This window comes from Nematolebias whitei, chromosome 14 (assembly GCF_014905685.2).
Source record: "Nematolebias whitei isolate Nwh7 chromosome 14, NemWhi1, whole genome shotgun sequence".
Lineage (NCBI taxonomy): Eukaryota > Metazoa > Chordata > Actinopteri > Cyprinodontiformes > Rivulidae > Nematolebias > Nematolebias whitei.
The window spans coordinates 43,026,589-43,043,613 of record NC_056511.1 but is presented as its reverse complement, the minus strand read 5'-3'; the positions used below and the strand labels follow the sequence as shown (position 1 = coordinate 43,043,613).

At 41.9% G+C, this 17,025-nt stretch overlaps 1 protein-coding gene across 1 annotated transcript in view; it reads right to left on the bottom strand.

Annotated features, from left to right (window-relative positions):
- Positions 1–3,270: 3,270 nt before the first annotated feature.
- The window catches only part of ints2 (integrator complex subunit 2), a gene marked incomplete in the record, with an annotated part of 30,069 nt that continues 16,314 nt past the window's right edge, over positions 3,271–17,025 (bottom strand). The window contains 16 exon segments of the mRNA XM_037687605.1: positions 3,271–3,671; positions 5,406–5,582; positions 5,852–5,957; positions 6,112–6,219; positions 6,593–6,874; positions 6,995–7,196; positions 7,871–7,996; positions 10,530–10,731; positions 10,915–11,079; positions 11,150–11,254; positions 11,908–12,022; positions 13,019–13,189; positions 14,226–14,360; positions 14,981–15,049; positions 15,529–15,643; positions 16,445–16,516. Coding sequence (XP_037543533.1) covers positions 3,496–3,671; positions 5,406–5,582; positions 5,852–5,957; positions 6,112–6,219; positions 6,593–6,874; positions 6,995–7,196; positions 7,871–7,996; positions 10,530–10,731; positions 10,915–11,079; positions 11,150–11,254; positions 11,908–12,022; positions 13,019–13,189; positions 14,226–14,360; positions 14,981–15,049; positions 15,529–15,643; positions 16,445–16,516 — 2,326 coding nt within the window.

Sequence of the window (17,025 nt, the reverse complement as noted above, 5' to 3'; positions counted from 1 at the left end):
CTCTGTCAGCCTGTTAGTGGACATGTAAGAACTGCCGCCTCATTTCAACACAGTGTCTCTGTAAAGCAACATTTAGGCCATTTTACTGTTCTGTGCAAAGACTGGGAGCAAATCAAATCGTACCTGTTGCACTCGTTGAACAACGTCAGTGTGAATACGAGCTCACAGCTGAGACTAAAGTGGATCGCTGGCGTTCACTCCTATTTCAAAAAGTTTCATAGTGGTTTATGTGAAGACTGTTGATGAACCTTCACACCACCATCAAGTTCACATTCGATGAATGTTCTCAACCGCAAACACGTGGAATACCCCCCCAAGTTGGAGGACGGGGGGGTGACGTCTTTGTCTCAGGCAGAGGAGTTTTTATATCTGGGAGTCTTGCTCATGAGTGATGGTAGGATGGAGTGGACTGACTGGGGCTTCGTCCTCAGTAATGAGGGCGTTGCTTCAGTCAATCGTGGTGAAGAAATAGTTGAGTCGAATGCAAACCTCTGTTTACTGATCTGTCTACGTTACAAACTTCACCTTTGGTCATGAGGATCATGACTCAGCCCGAGAAACAGGGTGAGGCGCTCCATGATCTGGTGGAGCTCGGAGTAGAGCCAACGCTCCTTTTCATCAAATGAAGTCAGTTGAGGTGGTTCGGGCATCATTCGGATGCTTCTGAGACGCCTCCATTTAGAGGTTTTCCAGGTTTGTCCTACTGGTAAGAGACCACAAACTTACTGGAGGGATTGTGTATGCTCTCAGTAGATATTGTCTAAAAACAAAACTTCTTATTTTTCCATGCAAACATTAATAATAAACCTTTGTGTTATTGCCAGTTTTTACAATGATTTTGGCATAAACATTGTGAAAAAACAGACTGCAGAGGAAGTGCTACAGCTAGTAGCTGCTGCTTTTTGCTCTATTAACTGCATCATTTTGTATAAATATCAAACTGATGGCACTTTAATGGTTTACAGCATAACATTCACTCAGACTGTTGATACTTTGGATCCTCTTTGTGCTCAAACTAGCCATTAGCTCATCAGTCCAAGTCAAGCAGTGGAACAAACAAAATATGTGTTCATAGCTTTTCCACTGATCTCCACTTCTAAACGCTCACGGTGTCAATTTGAACTCTAAATAAATGTCCAGCTGGTCTCAGTTTAGAGAACGACTTCTTGCAGTCCGGCTGAACACAGCGGAGGCATCTTCCCACATCCTGCACAGCTCCTGTGTCTCTTTGCACCAAGTCGTATTTTTGGAAGCTGCTCGTTGGAGGCACACAGGCAACATGAGTGAAAACAGAACTGTTGTGTGATTTTCACCCTCACTTGCTTCAGGCAGCTCTCGCAGCGTCGACAAGTTGTTGCAGAGCGCCGGAGACGAGAAACTGAGCTCTGCATCCAGTTTCTTCACATTAAAACCAGACATTTAACTCTTATTGTTGTCTCCGTCAACTTTTATTTAAATTATTTATGCACAGAATCATCCTGGTTGTTCATGGAGCATTCATGTCACAGAGTAGAACAGCAGCTAAAAATGTCATCATAAGTGGAAAAGCAGCATTTAAATGTAAATTACAACTGTCAGTCATTTTTATGACACACTGCTGTTTTAATGTAAATTATTTTGTAATAATACAAATTATTTTTAATTATTTCCTAAACCTTACATCCTGAAACAGCCTTGATTCCAGCTGATTGTTTAATTTTTATTATTATTTTTAATAATTTTATTATTAATAGTTCTGGTCTGAGAGGGTGTTTGTTGTTTTTGGTGCAGCAAGACTGCCCTCTGCTGAATGACTGCACCATCAGATCAGATTATCTCATAACTTCACATCTGCATGAGCGTAAACATCTGTGAGGAGGATTACACCGTTACAAAAGATATTATCAGGACAGCAGAGACATTTTATGTTTTAAGTATAAAAATCTGTTCAGTACTATCTGAGAGTTGGAAACATTACACAAGAAACAATGTAATGAAAAAAATAAACTGTCCAGATGACCCGACTGAAAAATGTTGGATTGTATACCTGGATTATTGAGCATGGACTTTGTTGTTTTCAACCAGTTTGACAAGACCGTCAACAAGGAAGAGGGCCCGGCAATGGAGGAGGGGGAGTACCAAAGAGACCATCTTATCACAAGCAGAACTGGTTTGTTCCACTTTGGAGTAAGCTGTTGGGGGAAGAATTAGTTTTGTTGCGTTTCCTTGACTGATGAAGCCTTCTGGATGGAAGGCGAAACGTTTCAGCACAAAAAAAAACTGTCCAGATGAGCTGACTGAAAAATGTTGTATCCTAACAGAGCACTTTGCTCTCAGACTGCAGGTTTACTGGAAACAGAAAGCTTCGTCTCACGTTCACATCCTAAATCCTGCTTTTAGAAATCAGTAACAGAAAAGTGATTTAAAACCAGGCACAGGAAATTTATCCATCATCTTTAACCGCTTCTTCCTTTTCAGGTCTCGGGGGTCACTGGTGCTCATGTCCAGCCGTCACTGTGAGAGTTGGGGGGACACATGGACAGGTCTCCCGTCCATCACAGGGACACCTGGAGACAAACAACCATTCACTCTCTCACTCACCTAGAGACAATTTAGAGTTATCAATCAGCCTAACATGCATGTTTTTGGTCTGTGGGAGGAAACCCACACATGCACAGAGAGAACATGCAAACTCCATTCAGCCAGGATTTGAACCGACAACCTTTTCGCTGAGAGGGAACAGCTCTACCAACTGAAATCAAAATAATTTCATTCATTTTGTTGATGTGAGAAAATCATTTCCTGTTTCTCCACGATGATGACAGAAGTTAAAAAATGTGGGAAATCTATTGAATGTTTCTAGATTATAGAGTTTGTTGGTGTTTGTGTAAAAACGTGTAGAGTTTTAATGAGAAGTCCGCAGGTTCTGGATGGTTGAAGGACCACTCGAAGGTCTAAGACTCATGACAGATGTGTCAGCGGAGGTCGTGGAAAAAGCTTAAATCTTAAAAATATTTAAATATCGTCCCTTCACATGATCCCAGGATCTCTTCCATTAACAGTAGCGCTTCTGAAAACATTACAATTTTAAGAGTTACGGTTACGTAAGATTATATCATTTTGTTGATCTTTGTTTAATGTTTGTGGGTTTTTAAACTAAACTAAAATGAAATGCCAAAGGAAACCCATCAGACCAGGAGCAAAACCAGAACATCAAAACAGAAAATCAGTCAAATATTTAGTTTTATTACAAACAAACATACAAAAACTGAACATATTTTAAAACAATATGTTCAGTTTTTACTGCTTAACAAAGATTAGAACAGCTGGAGCGTGTGACACAAAGCCTGAGGCAGATTCATGAAGGACTTGAGTCCAGACAGAACAGAGCGTGACGGTTTCATCATGTATGTCCCACGACATGTAAAGGAGTTTTTTTACTTTACAGGCAGTTGTTTGCAGCTGCTGGTTCCAGTGAAGAGTCTCTTGTCCAGCCTGAAGGTGTGTAAACCTGGATTAGAGTCCATGAAGAGTGGAGCTGATGATGTCCATGAAGGTGGCTTCGATGCAGTAGCAGAGCTGGACGTCGGGGTCGGCTCCACCCAGATCCTCCGCTGCCATCGGCGTCGGCTCGGAGGAGCGTCCTCCGGGAACTACAGCTGCCTGGGGCTTCTCTTTGAGACTCTGAAAACCTGAGGGGGGAAATAAAGCTGTGCTCATGTGGACGCCAACAAGGGGAAACCATTTCAACCACAATCCCTTTGATTCTGACCACATTTTACTTTGAACACACCTCACTGGATACGATATTAGGTATTTTCTGAGGGTTACACACAAACTGGTTTTCTTCACTAATGAGTAGTGAGTTTTCACTCTAAACATTTAAAACAAAACACACGTGTGTGTGTTATGTCAAAACCACTAAATGTCCATCCTGAGGTGTAAACCCCTAAAAACGAGGACAGGTCATGTTTTTTGTTTCCTCCCTCTGTGGTTCGACCCACTGAGCAGATGTGCACACGCTGACGTGGAAAAATTCCCAAAACTTTAATGTGTCCTGAAAAACAAATTGAATAAACAAACCAGACAGTTGGTTGTACATTTTATCAGGCAGACAGACCAGTAGTTAATCATGGGGTGGATTAACTTAATTAATCAACCAGTCTCTCATTTGAACTCTTGTCCTTGAACTTTATTTATTTGGGGAAAAATCAACCACATTATTTAACTGCTTCAAAATACTTTTTAAAACGAGTCAGTCTTTTAGAACAAGCTCAGCCTGAAATGAAAATATCAAATGACATTTTTAGAATTTTACCTCTTTAAGGATCTTTTGTGTAAAAAAAAACAAAAAACTCCACATTTCAGTTCTATTAAATTTATTTATTTTAGAGCAGTTTTTGGAGGAGAAAACAAAAGGGACTCCGTTAGGATGCACAAAATATAAATAGTTTTGACAAAGTGTTGAAAATTTAAATCCAGAGTTTTGTGAAGACCCTCCAGACTCTTTCAAACTTATATCTCTCAGTTTTTTGAACACAAATGTCTTTTCATAATCTTTTTTTTAATTTTTATAATATTTGCTTTATTTCTAAACTCTGCCCATGATTCAATCGTTTAGTCTAAAATTGTTTTTCAGAAATATGAGCGCGCTGCAGGTGCACGCTACACCCGATAATGGTGACCGTTGGCCAAACTGACGGACGTCAGCCGTGGAGCGTTTCACTCTGCATCCAGGTCCAACATTTATTTACCACTAAATGTTTACTTGTGCACATTACAAGTGCGGTTTTGTTCTTTACATCCAAACTAAGCTGATTGTTGGACGAGATGAGGCGGGCTCCGCTCTGGCTGGGGAAGATGTCCCCCTGCTGGGGGGGAGGTGAACTGCACCTCCAGATTTATTTCAGAGGCTCTAAATGTAACAGGAGCGCCATCTAGTGCGCTAATATAAAAATCTAAAGGTTTGCAGTAAAGGTAAAAAGAAAAACAGTGAGAATAATTAATTATTTTTATGATAAATATGATTAAAATTTGTTTTTACATGTTCTAAATGGGCAGATGTTCTTCCCCCTCAGCAACATGAGTGTTGTAAAGTTACTGAGGTTATGAGAGCATTTGAAAACATTCTGACAACATTTTAAAAAGTACCGGTAGAAGTATTTTTAGGCAATGTCAGAAAAAAAAATACATGTTTATTGACTGCACCAAAATAAATGAATAAAAGCACAAACAAAAATGTGTGGCTGATTTTTTCCCCAAAAGACGACAGAACGCCGTTTTGAAACAAACGTTTGTGACAAGCTACAATAGTTAGCATGTTAGCAGATTAAATATAAGAAATATACTGTAATAGTAATGTTGTTAATGTTGTAACTCTATAAAACTGTTAACTACTGTGCCATCCAGAGGCCAACTATACTTACGGGCAATAAAAGGGTCCATGTCCCTGACTTTGGTGGCCACATCAGAAGCACAAACCTGGCCCACTTGCACCAGCAGAGCTGCCACATCGTCGTAGAGAGGAGGGAAGGCCTGGCAGAACGCCACCAGACACGGCAGGGTTGGCATGAAGAAGGTGAAACGCTTGGCACGACTCAGCACTACAGACCACACACACACACAGATGTCTGCAAGGCTGATAAATACAACACATTTGTGTAAACAAGAGGAAGCTGCACTAACAGCTAAAAACCAGATGGTGGCAGCATCCACCGAGGATATTACAGCTCACTGTGACTGCAGCTGCTCTAAATGAACAGTTTTCTACAAACATCTAACGACTGAGGAGTTCAGGCAGGAAACGAGAAATGTTCAAAATCTAAGCAGCAACAACCAAAGTGTTCAGTTATAAGATGAGGTGTGTGCTGACCTGTTAAAAGTGTGCCCATGACACTAATGGCCAGCCTGGCCACACACAGAGATTTGGGCAAGGCGTACTGAGTACACAGGTGTGACAGCAGCTGTATTGCAAAGGTCTGTGGGTACACACATGCACAACAACACAGCTCTTTTATTTGTGCAAACATTGACAGAATACGCAGCAGAGGTGTGTTTCCCTGCACAACACTGAGAGAGGCTCTGACAGAATCTTAGGGCACGTTTAGCCAGAAATAAGTTGGGAGGCCTCACCTGCTTTTCCAGTTGGGGCTGGGCCAGCAGCTCTGGGATGAAGTCCAAACATATATGGATGGAGGGGATGCCTGCCACAGTTAGAGGCAGCAGAGCCCGAGGATACCCCTGATGGACGAGGAACAAGGAAATATTACACTTGTCATTCATCTACAAAGATATGAGAGAGCACAGCAAATCTGCTCTCACAAATACTCTCTTTCACTCGGGTGCACACGCACAGTGGCTGCTACTTAACAGCACGGATAAAGGTGGATTAGTGTGGCAGGAAGGATCACTTTGATGAAGTCCACCATATGGCTGCCTGATACTTGAGGGAGGGCTGCAGCCATTTATTACTCACCCTGTAGCTGAATGTGACGCGGTCACCAGGACTGCTCCTCTTATTTAAAAACAAAGGCAAGTTCTGCACTGAAGCACTGACCGTTAGTTTTAACGCTAAAGTTCTGCAGGAATGACGCCGTCCATCAGTCGGACTTACCTGAAAGTGAACCAGCTTAGCAATGTTGGGGTCAGCAATGAACATCTGATGCAGCAGACAGCAGATGAGACACTGCACCTCCCTCAAGTCACTGAACAGGCCTCCTTCTGGCTCCGCGTCCCCCACGTCTACTCTGGCTGTTGGGCCCTGGCTTCCTGGTTTTGTTTTGTCTGGCGCGGGCCCCAGATTGCTCCTTAAAAGGCTTTCTGTGTTGGCCCCCAGCTGCTGTTCTTCAGAGGTTGGCAGACATATCTCCAGGAGAATCTGGACTGCTGCGCTGTCCTGCACGTCAACACAGACAAGGAGTCGTTACACTGGTTCTCACAGAAACTGGCAGTGAGGAAGTACTGGGTTTTATAATAAGCAAGACCAGTAGATGTGGTCTTAATCTGGATAAAACACCTGCGCAGCTAGAAGGGCGTTCTTCAGCTCCTCCCTGGTGACCTCAGGCGTGTCTGCTTGACCGGGTGCTCCCACGTTTGAAACGGTCTGATTTTGACGGTCAAAGTCGGCCGTCTCCTTCAGGTGGCACTGCAGGTAGGCCTTGGAGGCCGTCAGATAACCATTCAGCATGTGAAGGACTATGTCCATCAGTGGAGGACACCTGACATGAAGACGATCCAGATAAGGTTCAGAGACACATTTCTACATGTTTCTTTTTTTTTTTTTAAACACTTCTTTAACACACATGAACTGAAGCTGCTGCTGTTTGATTTGCTGATAGAAAAAAATGTGCACAAACACAAGAACCTGTGCAGCTCCGTTAGGAATAGTGTGCTCTGACTTCTGGTGGCAGGACGTTACACAGGATGAACAAAGGGGCAAAAAATTAAACTAATTTCCACGTGCACTACGGTGGGATTTGGTCTAAATGAATGTTTAAACCAGCCTTCTCTAAATCAACGGCTCAGACATGCTTCACAGTCAAAACATTAACGTTCAGGTCGCAGAAAGTTTAAAAACGCCACTTCGGTCGTGTAATCGCTCATGCAGATACAATTAAGTTTAAATATTTTTTTATATTTTATTATACTACTGCTGTATAAACGTAAAAACTGTTGTAGCAGAATTCTTACTTCCACAAACCTTATACTTTTACTTGTTTAAATTTAAATTAAACGAATCAGCTTGGACCAAATAACTCTCAGATCCCTGCTAAGCTTTAAAGAAGAGTTGACACATGTTCGAGCTTCACTTCTAAATGTCTTTGGACACTTCTGTGTGGTGGTGCGGTGCCTCTCGGTGTTTGGAGCGTGTGGCGACGTCCCGCAGCAGCACCTGTACACTCTGTGATCGCAGCGCAGCACAATCAGAGGATCCACCATCAGGTCGTTCTGGGTGTACTTCTGCTGGCCGAGCAGCTTGGCTGAAGGCTGGAGGGCGTTCACCGTCATCACCCACAACCTAAAACACAAACACAAGTTCAAGTAATGAACAACAGGCACCTGTCAGATAGAGGTGCTGAAAATAAATAGATTCGTTCATGAGTCGAGATTCTTAGTCCTGGTGATTCTGAATTGATTCTGAAGACCCATAAATAAATTTTAAAATGCGTTAAAGTTATTTTTTTTTCTGCTCCTACACCCAAGTGTACCTCACATCACATTACGCGTCCACTCGGCCACCATAAAGTTTGTCCGTGTAGGCCACCGTACAGCAAGCTAGTTAGCTCCCTTTATATGTGAATGGAGTCTGTTAGCACGGAGCAGGAGGACAGCGCGATTCAACCCGCTCCTTCGTCGTTAAGTCAGTTTGGATTCTACAATATTCCGGGGAACGCGGAGCTTCACAAGAGCACGGTTGTTTGCAAGAAGTGTCAAATGAAATGGCGGTACAGTATTTTGGAAATACGACAAAATGCGCAGAAGGAAGATGAAAAGCGAAGCAGCCGAGCGGCGAACAGGAACAACAAACTTCCAGCAAATTCCCCAAAGGCTGCCGAGAGTTCCCACTCCATCGCTTTTTATCTCACAAGGATTTATGAGCAGACAGCTCAGTGGAAGGTGAGGGCTTTAGGTTTATTTTTAATACGCTGGACCCAACGCAAGTTATTTCTTCACGTAGCTTTTTTTAGTGATAAAGCAGCTCCGCAACTCCACCATGAAACACAGAATAAAGTGGGAGGAGCTCTGACGCAGCTGCAGCTCAAAGGGAACGGTTTTTATCATATTATACTAAAACTTATAGACAAGTTATAAAACAAACTTTATATAATTTGTCTTTTTAACAGGTGGAAGAGGCCAGATGAGACTCGTCGCCTGGAGCCAGTTCTAAATGATACAGTTCATGGATTATAAACTACAGTTCAGAAGAGTTTTGAAAGGTTACGTTAAAGATTTACTAAATATGAATCAATATGGTTAAGACTGAAGTCTGTATGTTTCATATTAGGTTAAGTTTTGAAAATATAACAAATGTTAGAGCAATGTGGTTAAAATAACTGTGAGGTCTGTATTTTATGTTGATTTAAAGTTTAATGTACTATGGTAGACTGAAGTCAGTTTACTTTAGTATTTATATATTTTGAATTATTTGTCTCTGTGAGACTGGAGACCTGTCCAGGTGTCTCTCACACACTGATGGCTGGACATGGGCACCAGTGACCCAGTGACCCATAAAGCAAGAAGTGGGTTAAGATGATGGATTAATTATTTGTTCCTAGATTTTTATTTGATTTTAGAAAAATCCAGGCAACTAAGCTAAGCTATTACTGGTAATTTAAGTTACAGAATTTTATGCACTCTTGTATTTTTTTTTATTTATTTTGGGTATAAATAGAAAATGATGCAAAAATATTTGTTACAGTAAAGAACCTAAAATTATTGTTTTAAATAAATCTTCTGTTTACGTTGTTGTTTAATCTCTTCAGCTTGTCAATTACATAATTTAAACAAAAACTATAACCACTTTAATTGAAAATCATTTCTGAATTGGAACATTTGAATCGAATCGTGACACCAACAATGGGAATCGAATGGAAAGACACAAAGATTCGCTGCTGTCCGACCTGGTGCTCCACATTTTGCACTAACGTTCGAAACGCTAAAAAAAGATTGGGCTTTGTTTCAAGATGTCAGAGGTCACAATCAATCAGTTTAGAGTTAAATGATGACCCACAGCCAACATACTACACAAAGCACAGCGCTGTACAGGCTTAATGGTTCCATTTCACCCAGTCCTGATCAAACTGATGCTGATCTCTGAACAGCAGATCCACTTGGAGCTCCCAGCCTTTGGGCAGCTAGCATCAATCAATAGATCTGTGTGTAATCTGACACCGCTGACCTCCTCAACATTCACCAGGACTTCGCTCCTCGATTTCTCTGCAACACTCAATAGCAAAAGAAGCGAGGGGGGAGGAGGCGGCGAGGGGGAGGTGGGGAGGCAACAATCCTTTACATCTGCTTCATGGAGAGTTTTCCTGCCCGGAGCTTTTCTTGTTCCGGGCCTCTTTTGGATCAATAACAAGTCTGCTCGCAGCTTAGGTAACTGTCTTTCAGGCCCTGGGGGGCAGAGCGAGGGTGACCCTCGTGTAACGAGCACGCTCGTGCACACCGACGGAGGTCTCTGCTCATTGCTGTTCCACTCGTACAGCAAACACTGAGCAACTCCTGCTCTAAAGCGTCTTCCTTTGAGTTTGCATGAAACTTTTCACACTCCTGAAAGATACAAACACTAAGTTTGGCTTTGTGCTGAAAATATTTGAGTTTAGCAGCAACAAAGGGAAGATATTTAGCAAAATATAACAAATTCTAATTAGATACCAATTTGGATATGTTCTGAGCCTTACCAAAAGGGGGATGACATTTATGTTGATATCTGATGCCAAAGCTATAAAGAATGTCAGCTATTACCCACCCTACACATTTTAACATCAAAACTTGATGGCCATTGCACTTTAAAACACTCTTAGTCCTGTCCAGAGCACGGCCAGTACCTGCGGGGCATCACAGTGTTGAGGACCATCCAGAGTTTGTTGAGGGTCTGCATCAGTCGGCGAGGCACAGCGGGCTCCAGCAGCAGAGCCATGCTGGCTGTGAGAGCCTCTGCGTAAGGAATAAGGTCTCCAGGTGAAAGCAACGTTAAATGCTCCAGGATCCGCATGAGCCTGGGACTGCTGGAGGGCAACTTCTGGAAGGCTGGAGGAGCAGAAACATTGAATTCACCTTTGAACTGCAGAGCATCTTGCTGCATTTGTATCCACCATGAACACATTTCTGTAGGTTCTTCCTGCGCGTTACATCCATGAAGTTTTACTAAAAATGCTAAAGAATTTAAATTTGAAAAGTGTATGACCAAAGTGGAACGCCAGCCCCTCTCACCCTGATGAAGTTGACTCTGGGTGTATCTACAGGTGTTGGTGGGGAGCATCATCCTTCTCAGGAGGGGCAGGGTGCCGGTCACCTCTTCCTCACATACCCAGTCCTCCACTAGACACAGGTGGGGGTAGTTGGTGGCGAGCAGTCTCAGCAGAGCAGAGTGCAGGCCTGAAATCATTCATCAATCATGTTACGCCTGAATGGTTTTGTTTTTCGAGGTTAAGGTGAATAACCTTACCCCCCAGCTCCTGCTGCAGACCCTGGGCCTGGGTAACCAGATACTTAATGGGAATCTGGTCCATCAAGGCTGCCGAGTAGGACTTGGGCTTCCTCTGCATCAGTGCTTAAAACACACACACACACGCGTGAGACAGACCATAAAAAAGTGAATTCAAAGTGCGACGGTTTATAAAACAGAAGGACAAGGGTTTAACGTGGATGTCCAACAGCTTCTGTGTTAACGTGTTGAAGGAAAGCTAAAGCCATTTTTCTTTGACATGGGATCATTAGCACCGCTGATGAGCTTCATTACTTCCTCCTTGAAGGAAATGGGAGCGCATGGGTAACCACAGCAATTACAAGGATGGACAAAAACTGTCACATAAATGTGGCTCTGAAGGGCAGGAGCAGAGCTCATCCCGTAACAGAACACACTCTATCTAACCTACGCGTGTCCTAGTTAGTTGTGCTCCCGCAGCCGTCGGGTTTGGCTTTTTGTCAGCTCCAATTTATTCTTTATGAAGCAGCCAACATTCAGAGCCAAGCCAGGAAAGAATGAACGACTGCTCATCCTGTGAGAATGTCTCGCACAACTTTACAGAGGACAAAAGCTTCCTTCCTCTTCTGCTGCCAGACGGATCCCCCTCAAACTAACCAAACATGTTTAGTGAAAGAAATGACAGTGAACGCTTTAGACAGGCAAAGAAAAGGAAATGGAAAAGAAGTGAGCCTACAGAGAAACTGCACGGCTGTTCACTGGGACAGGTACCGTCTTACCCAGCTGTTTGGTGCTCGCCAGCAGGTTCTCCTCATAAGACAGGATGTAGTAAAGGATGAGCAGCTGTGTGGTGATGGAATAGCGCTGGCGCCCTCCTCGACTGCCGTCCCCTTGCTAACCAAGAGAAACAAACATCCCAGTTATAGGTGAGGGGCAGCCTGCAGAAAAGGGCTCTGCCATCAGTGAATGTGAAGATGGGCGTTCATTTACTCACTCCCAATTTACAAAACCTACTTCACACTCTAAAGCCAAGCTTGTATAATTTACTGCTACTTGTTATCAGTGATGTTCCAGTTAATGGGGTTTACTCGAACTTCTACATGAAGTTTTCACACAATACTCCGTTTATTTTTACAACTTTTAATGGGTTTGTTGTTATGGAACTGACCCAAGTAGAAAAAAAAACCCGTGGGAAAACAATCAGTTTTAAGTTTTCTTGTTTCATCCGCATTGTGTGCATCAAATAAAGTCTTTAAAAACCTGGTCGACAAAAGACAGACGCAACAATTGAGAACAGCGATGTTCAAAATAAAACGTCTGCGACAACAAATTTGATTTGAATTTACTCTTTTGTTTGCAAGTTAAAAAAACACAAAGTGGATTAGAATCGTCACAATGACGTATTTTATTCATTAGGAGGTTAAATTTAACTTTTACACGTGATTTTAAATCAGAGAGTAAAATATGTTGTGTTTTCCAATAAAACTTCAAACTATAGATATCAGCGGCGGTGGCTGAGTGGTTAGAGCGGTCGTTCTCCAATGTGAGAGTTGGGGGTTCGAATCCACCAGCAGTCAAATGCTGAAGTGTCACTGGGCAAGACACTGAACTCTCATAACCTCTGATGTGTGTCCATCAGTGTGTGAATGTGATAAAGCTCTGATTAGTCTCATTAGAATGAGTTGTTCAATTAGCTTTGTAGAGATCTAGTATAGATCTCTAGCACAGATTGTTGTAAAGAACTTTGAGTATCTTGAAATAAGATAGAAAGGTTCTATATAAGTACAGTCCATTTATCCTATAGCTCAGCCCAGGATTAAACTGTAATCATTAACATTTTAGGGTGTGGATGGAGACTGATGCCATTCCGTAAACTTCACAATGACTCACGGAGCTCTGGAAGACATTAAGGATCTCCTGCTCTGTGATTGGCTGATTGGTGGCCTCAGGGTTGGCCTTGGATGCTGGAGTGAGGATGGAGTTGATGTAGACATCGATTAGAGGAATTAGCTGGGTGTGGATGGGAGTTGTTGTTTCACAGAGTTGACGATAAATCCAGTCCTGCAAAATACCAACAACCCCAGAAGGTAACGTAAGGACAAACGTGTAAACATGAACAAATGTTTTATTGGATCCATAGTGGAACTTTTCTACATGTAATGTTTTTATATGGTGGGGGGTGGGGTCAAATGACATATCTAAAAATCCACTGAAATGGAGCCTAGAGCAAAAAAGAGCAAAAATGAAAGTTTAAAGTTTTAATACTTGATTAATTTTACCGTTTTAATGTTTCCGTCTTTGGGAATTTAATAGTTTTAACTTGCAAAATGTGACAGCAAGTGTCCGTGTGAGCCAGGAAACGAGTTCTGACTTGACAGAAAACAAGTCTTTCCACTAAATATTAGAATATAAGATCATTTCTTTCACGTTTTTTTTTAAATCATAATAACTAATTATAAAAAGGCATTTCAGTTCATAATTCCTATTTTAAAACTTGACTGAAAACTGTGCCATGGCAGAGCTGAATGTTTGACAAAAGCACCGCATGTTGCACGTTAAACGCCTGTCGACAAACGGCGATCTACAGCAACGGCCTCCACTTGTATAACATTTGACATTGATCTGTGACCTTGACATGTGCTCCAAGATTCATTAAATTATCTTGAGCAGATCGGAAGGCCTGCACAAGCAAAGACCTTGCTTTAGCTTTGATCTTGATTTGTGACCCTGACCTTGGAGCTGAGGTGATGAAAAGTGCACGCTACACTCCATCAAGTGATGATGCATGTGAAGTTTTGTTCAATTATTCTGAGTGGATAAGAACAAGAGGAAGTTTACAAAGGTATGGACGGAGACTACAGCAGAATACATATACAGCTTTGATGGGCGTATAAATAAAAATAAGAATAACTTTGTTTAGAAATCAGATCGTCTATGATAACATTTACTGAGATGTGAATGTGAAGCAGGAGCTACCACAGAGCGTTGGCGTCTACAACCTGCAGGTAATAAGTGACCGCTGCAGTGACTGTTAAATATATATATTAATGTCTGACCAGGTGGAAAAATAATGAAATCGTTAAAGGACTGGTCTCACCTTGATGGACACTTTGTGTTTGGTGAAGGCCCGGCTCCGAAGCAGCTGGTAGATACAGTGAATTGGGAGAAACCCTGTGATGTTGGCGCTTAAACTGTTAGTCACTGCAACCCTCACAGCATGGGCTGTAACCACCTGTCAAACAAACACCACAAACATCTGTAAATGCTGCAACAACAGCAAGTAAACATCTGCAAGAGAAGACCGATGCCACTTCAATGATCTTTTGACTTTTGATGTCAGCACTTTGTAACAATCATGAAAACAGACTTTCTGCACTAAACTTCATACATTTTGTTACATGAGGTGATTATATCTATTAGACTGTTTACATTAAAATAGTGAGCATTAAAACACACTGATTTCTACTTGATTGATTATCAAAACAAACATCTAATTTAATTAATCTGTCATTACTTAATTTGAACAGCTTTCTGAAATTCATGTGTTGTGCATTACGTCTTAAAACAGCATTAAATCAATGAGCTATAATATTTTATTGTGAACCAAGAAGGTTCATCACTTTGCAACAACAAAAAGAAACAAAACCTGAATAAAATGGTGTAATTTTAGCCCTGGTGTTTAATATAAACATGATAACATATCAAAACTAATCAGATACTGCAGAGTTGTATCTAAAAGTAAATAATCCGAAGCTAGCTGAAAACCTTTAGACACAACTTTTATAGGAATAATATGAAGGTATTGTGAGCAGGAAACGTGCACAAGGATGAATGATACTTCTGTGCACATACTTGTTCAGTGAAAATCTCCTGAGTGAAGATAGTCTTCATCTTGTTCAGAGAGCTGGGCTTGATGGCAATCTGTAGAGTTAAATGCCACCCGGCAGGAAAAGACAGGAAGAAAATAAACAAACTGTGAGAAACATTGAGAGCGGTCGGCCCTTTGTGAGTGAAAACAACCTGCAGGCAGCTGGGGCAGTATTTTATAATTCCCTTCTTTCATATTTCATAAGAAAATTCTACATGACAGGCACAGCGCTGAATTGAAAGGCTTGCCCTCGGGGTGGAAACAAACAGGATCTAAATCCAATTACATTACACATCTTAGTGGAAATACACTGAGACATGAAAACTATTTAGGACACAGCGAGCAAACAATAGTGCACTTAATAAGTAATAAAATGGCAAATTGGCCACGGGGTACAGTACTGCCTCGATGTGTGCGTGCTGCAAGTGTTTCATTAGTGATGTCGCCTGTATGTGCTGTAGTGAAGCGAGCCAGTACCTGGTCAGCCAGACAGATTTATTGATCAGTGTTTCCCTCCCACCATCCGCATTACCTTCATCCCCAAAGTAGAGCACACCAACTCAATAATGGAGCTGAGCTGGTTGCTATGGAAGTACATGGCAACCAGTAATAGCATCTCTCCAAAAGAAGCAGATACGCCCGCAGCGCTGTAAGAAGGAACACACACACACGTGCAGGAGAGGCATGAAGGGCTGCTGATAGTCCAAGATTTTACAGGACAGGATCTCAACCAAGTGATTATTGCACGTCCTGAATAAACCAACCCACAGCGCACTTCTGAAGAGCCGTGTTTTATTTAGCAGGCTCACAACAAACACGAATACGTTCATAAAACCAGCTATTTCTGTAGGTTATGTAACTTATTTGAACAGACAAAAACAAGCAGCTTGAAAAAAAAAAGCGTCTGGGAGAAAAACCTCTTGCAAATGTTAAGCATAAACAGAGAACACGTACATGTAAGAATGTCTGCTCACACATGAGATACGTTAATTTGGTACTTCTTGTTTATTTTTTACATCAAGTGTTCATGTTCTTTTATCTTTCAGCTGTTGTACAATTTCAGTAAACAGATGAGTTAAAGTTCAGGGACAGAAAACAACAATCTGGTGTGCTGCTGTACAACAACAGAGGAAGGGCTGTGCCTTATGGGAATCTTCTAACAATCACTTATCAAGACCAAAACCCAAATCATATAAACCACATAAAAGAGAAAACATTTAAATGAGTAAAGTACAGAGTGGTTCAATAAGAGAAACTGAATTTGCAGCTAAAAATAAACTTGTTTACCTTAAGAAGCATCCACAGTCTGTCTAATGCAGCACTATTCAATCATTATATATAAAGCACCCACTTCTTCATGATCAACAAGAGTCTACATTTCTATTTCAGGAGTTCCTAATATTCAAAGGTAACGACGCTTCATCATCACAAAAACAGAAACTTCTTACCTCTCAAAGTATTCTTCCTCTTTGATCATCCAGCTCAGCCACATGACCATCAGCTGTTCTTGCTCCGGAGTGCTAAAAGAACGAACACACAACATAAGACCCAAATATCTTAAACACATTTCGGGGCGTTACGGTGGATCAGTTGGTAGAACCGTTGCCTCTCAGCAAAAAGGTCACTGGATCAAATCCCAGCATGGGGCCTTTCTGGGTGGAGCTTGCATGTTCTCTTTGTGCATGCGTGAGTTTCCTCCCACAGACCAAAAACACGCACGTTAGGCTGATTGGTAACTCTAAATTGTCTCTAGGTGTGAGCGAGAGAGTGAATAGTTGTTTGTCTCATTTGTCTCTGTGTCCCTGTGATGGACTGGAGACCTGTCCAGGTGTCCCCCACCTTTCGCACAGTAATAACTGGATATGGACACCAGTGACCCACATGATCTGAAAAGGAAGAAGCGAGTAAAGACAATGGATGGACGATGGATGAATGGATGGATGGATGGATGGACGATGGATGAATGGATGGATGGATGGACAATGGATGGATGGATGGATGGATGGATGGATGGATGGATGGATGGATG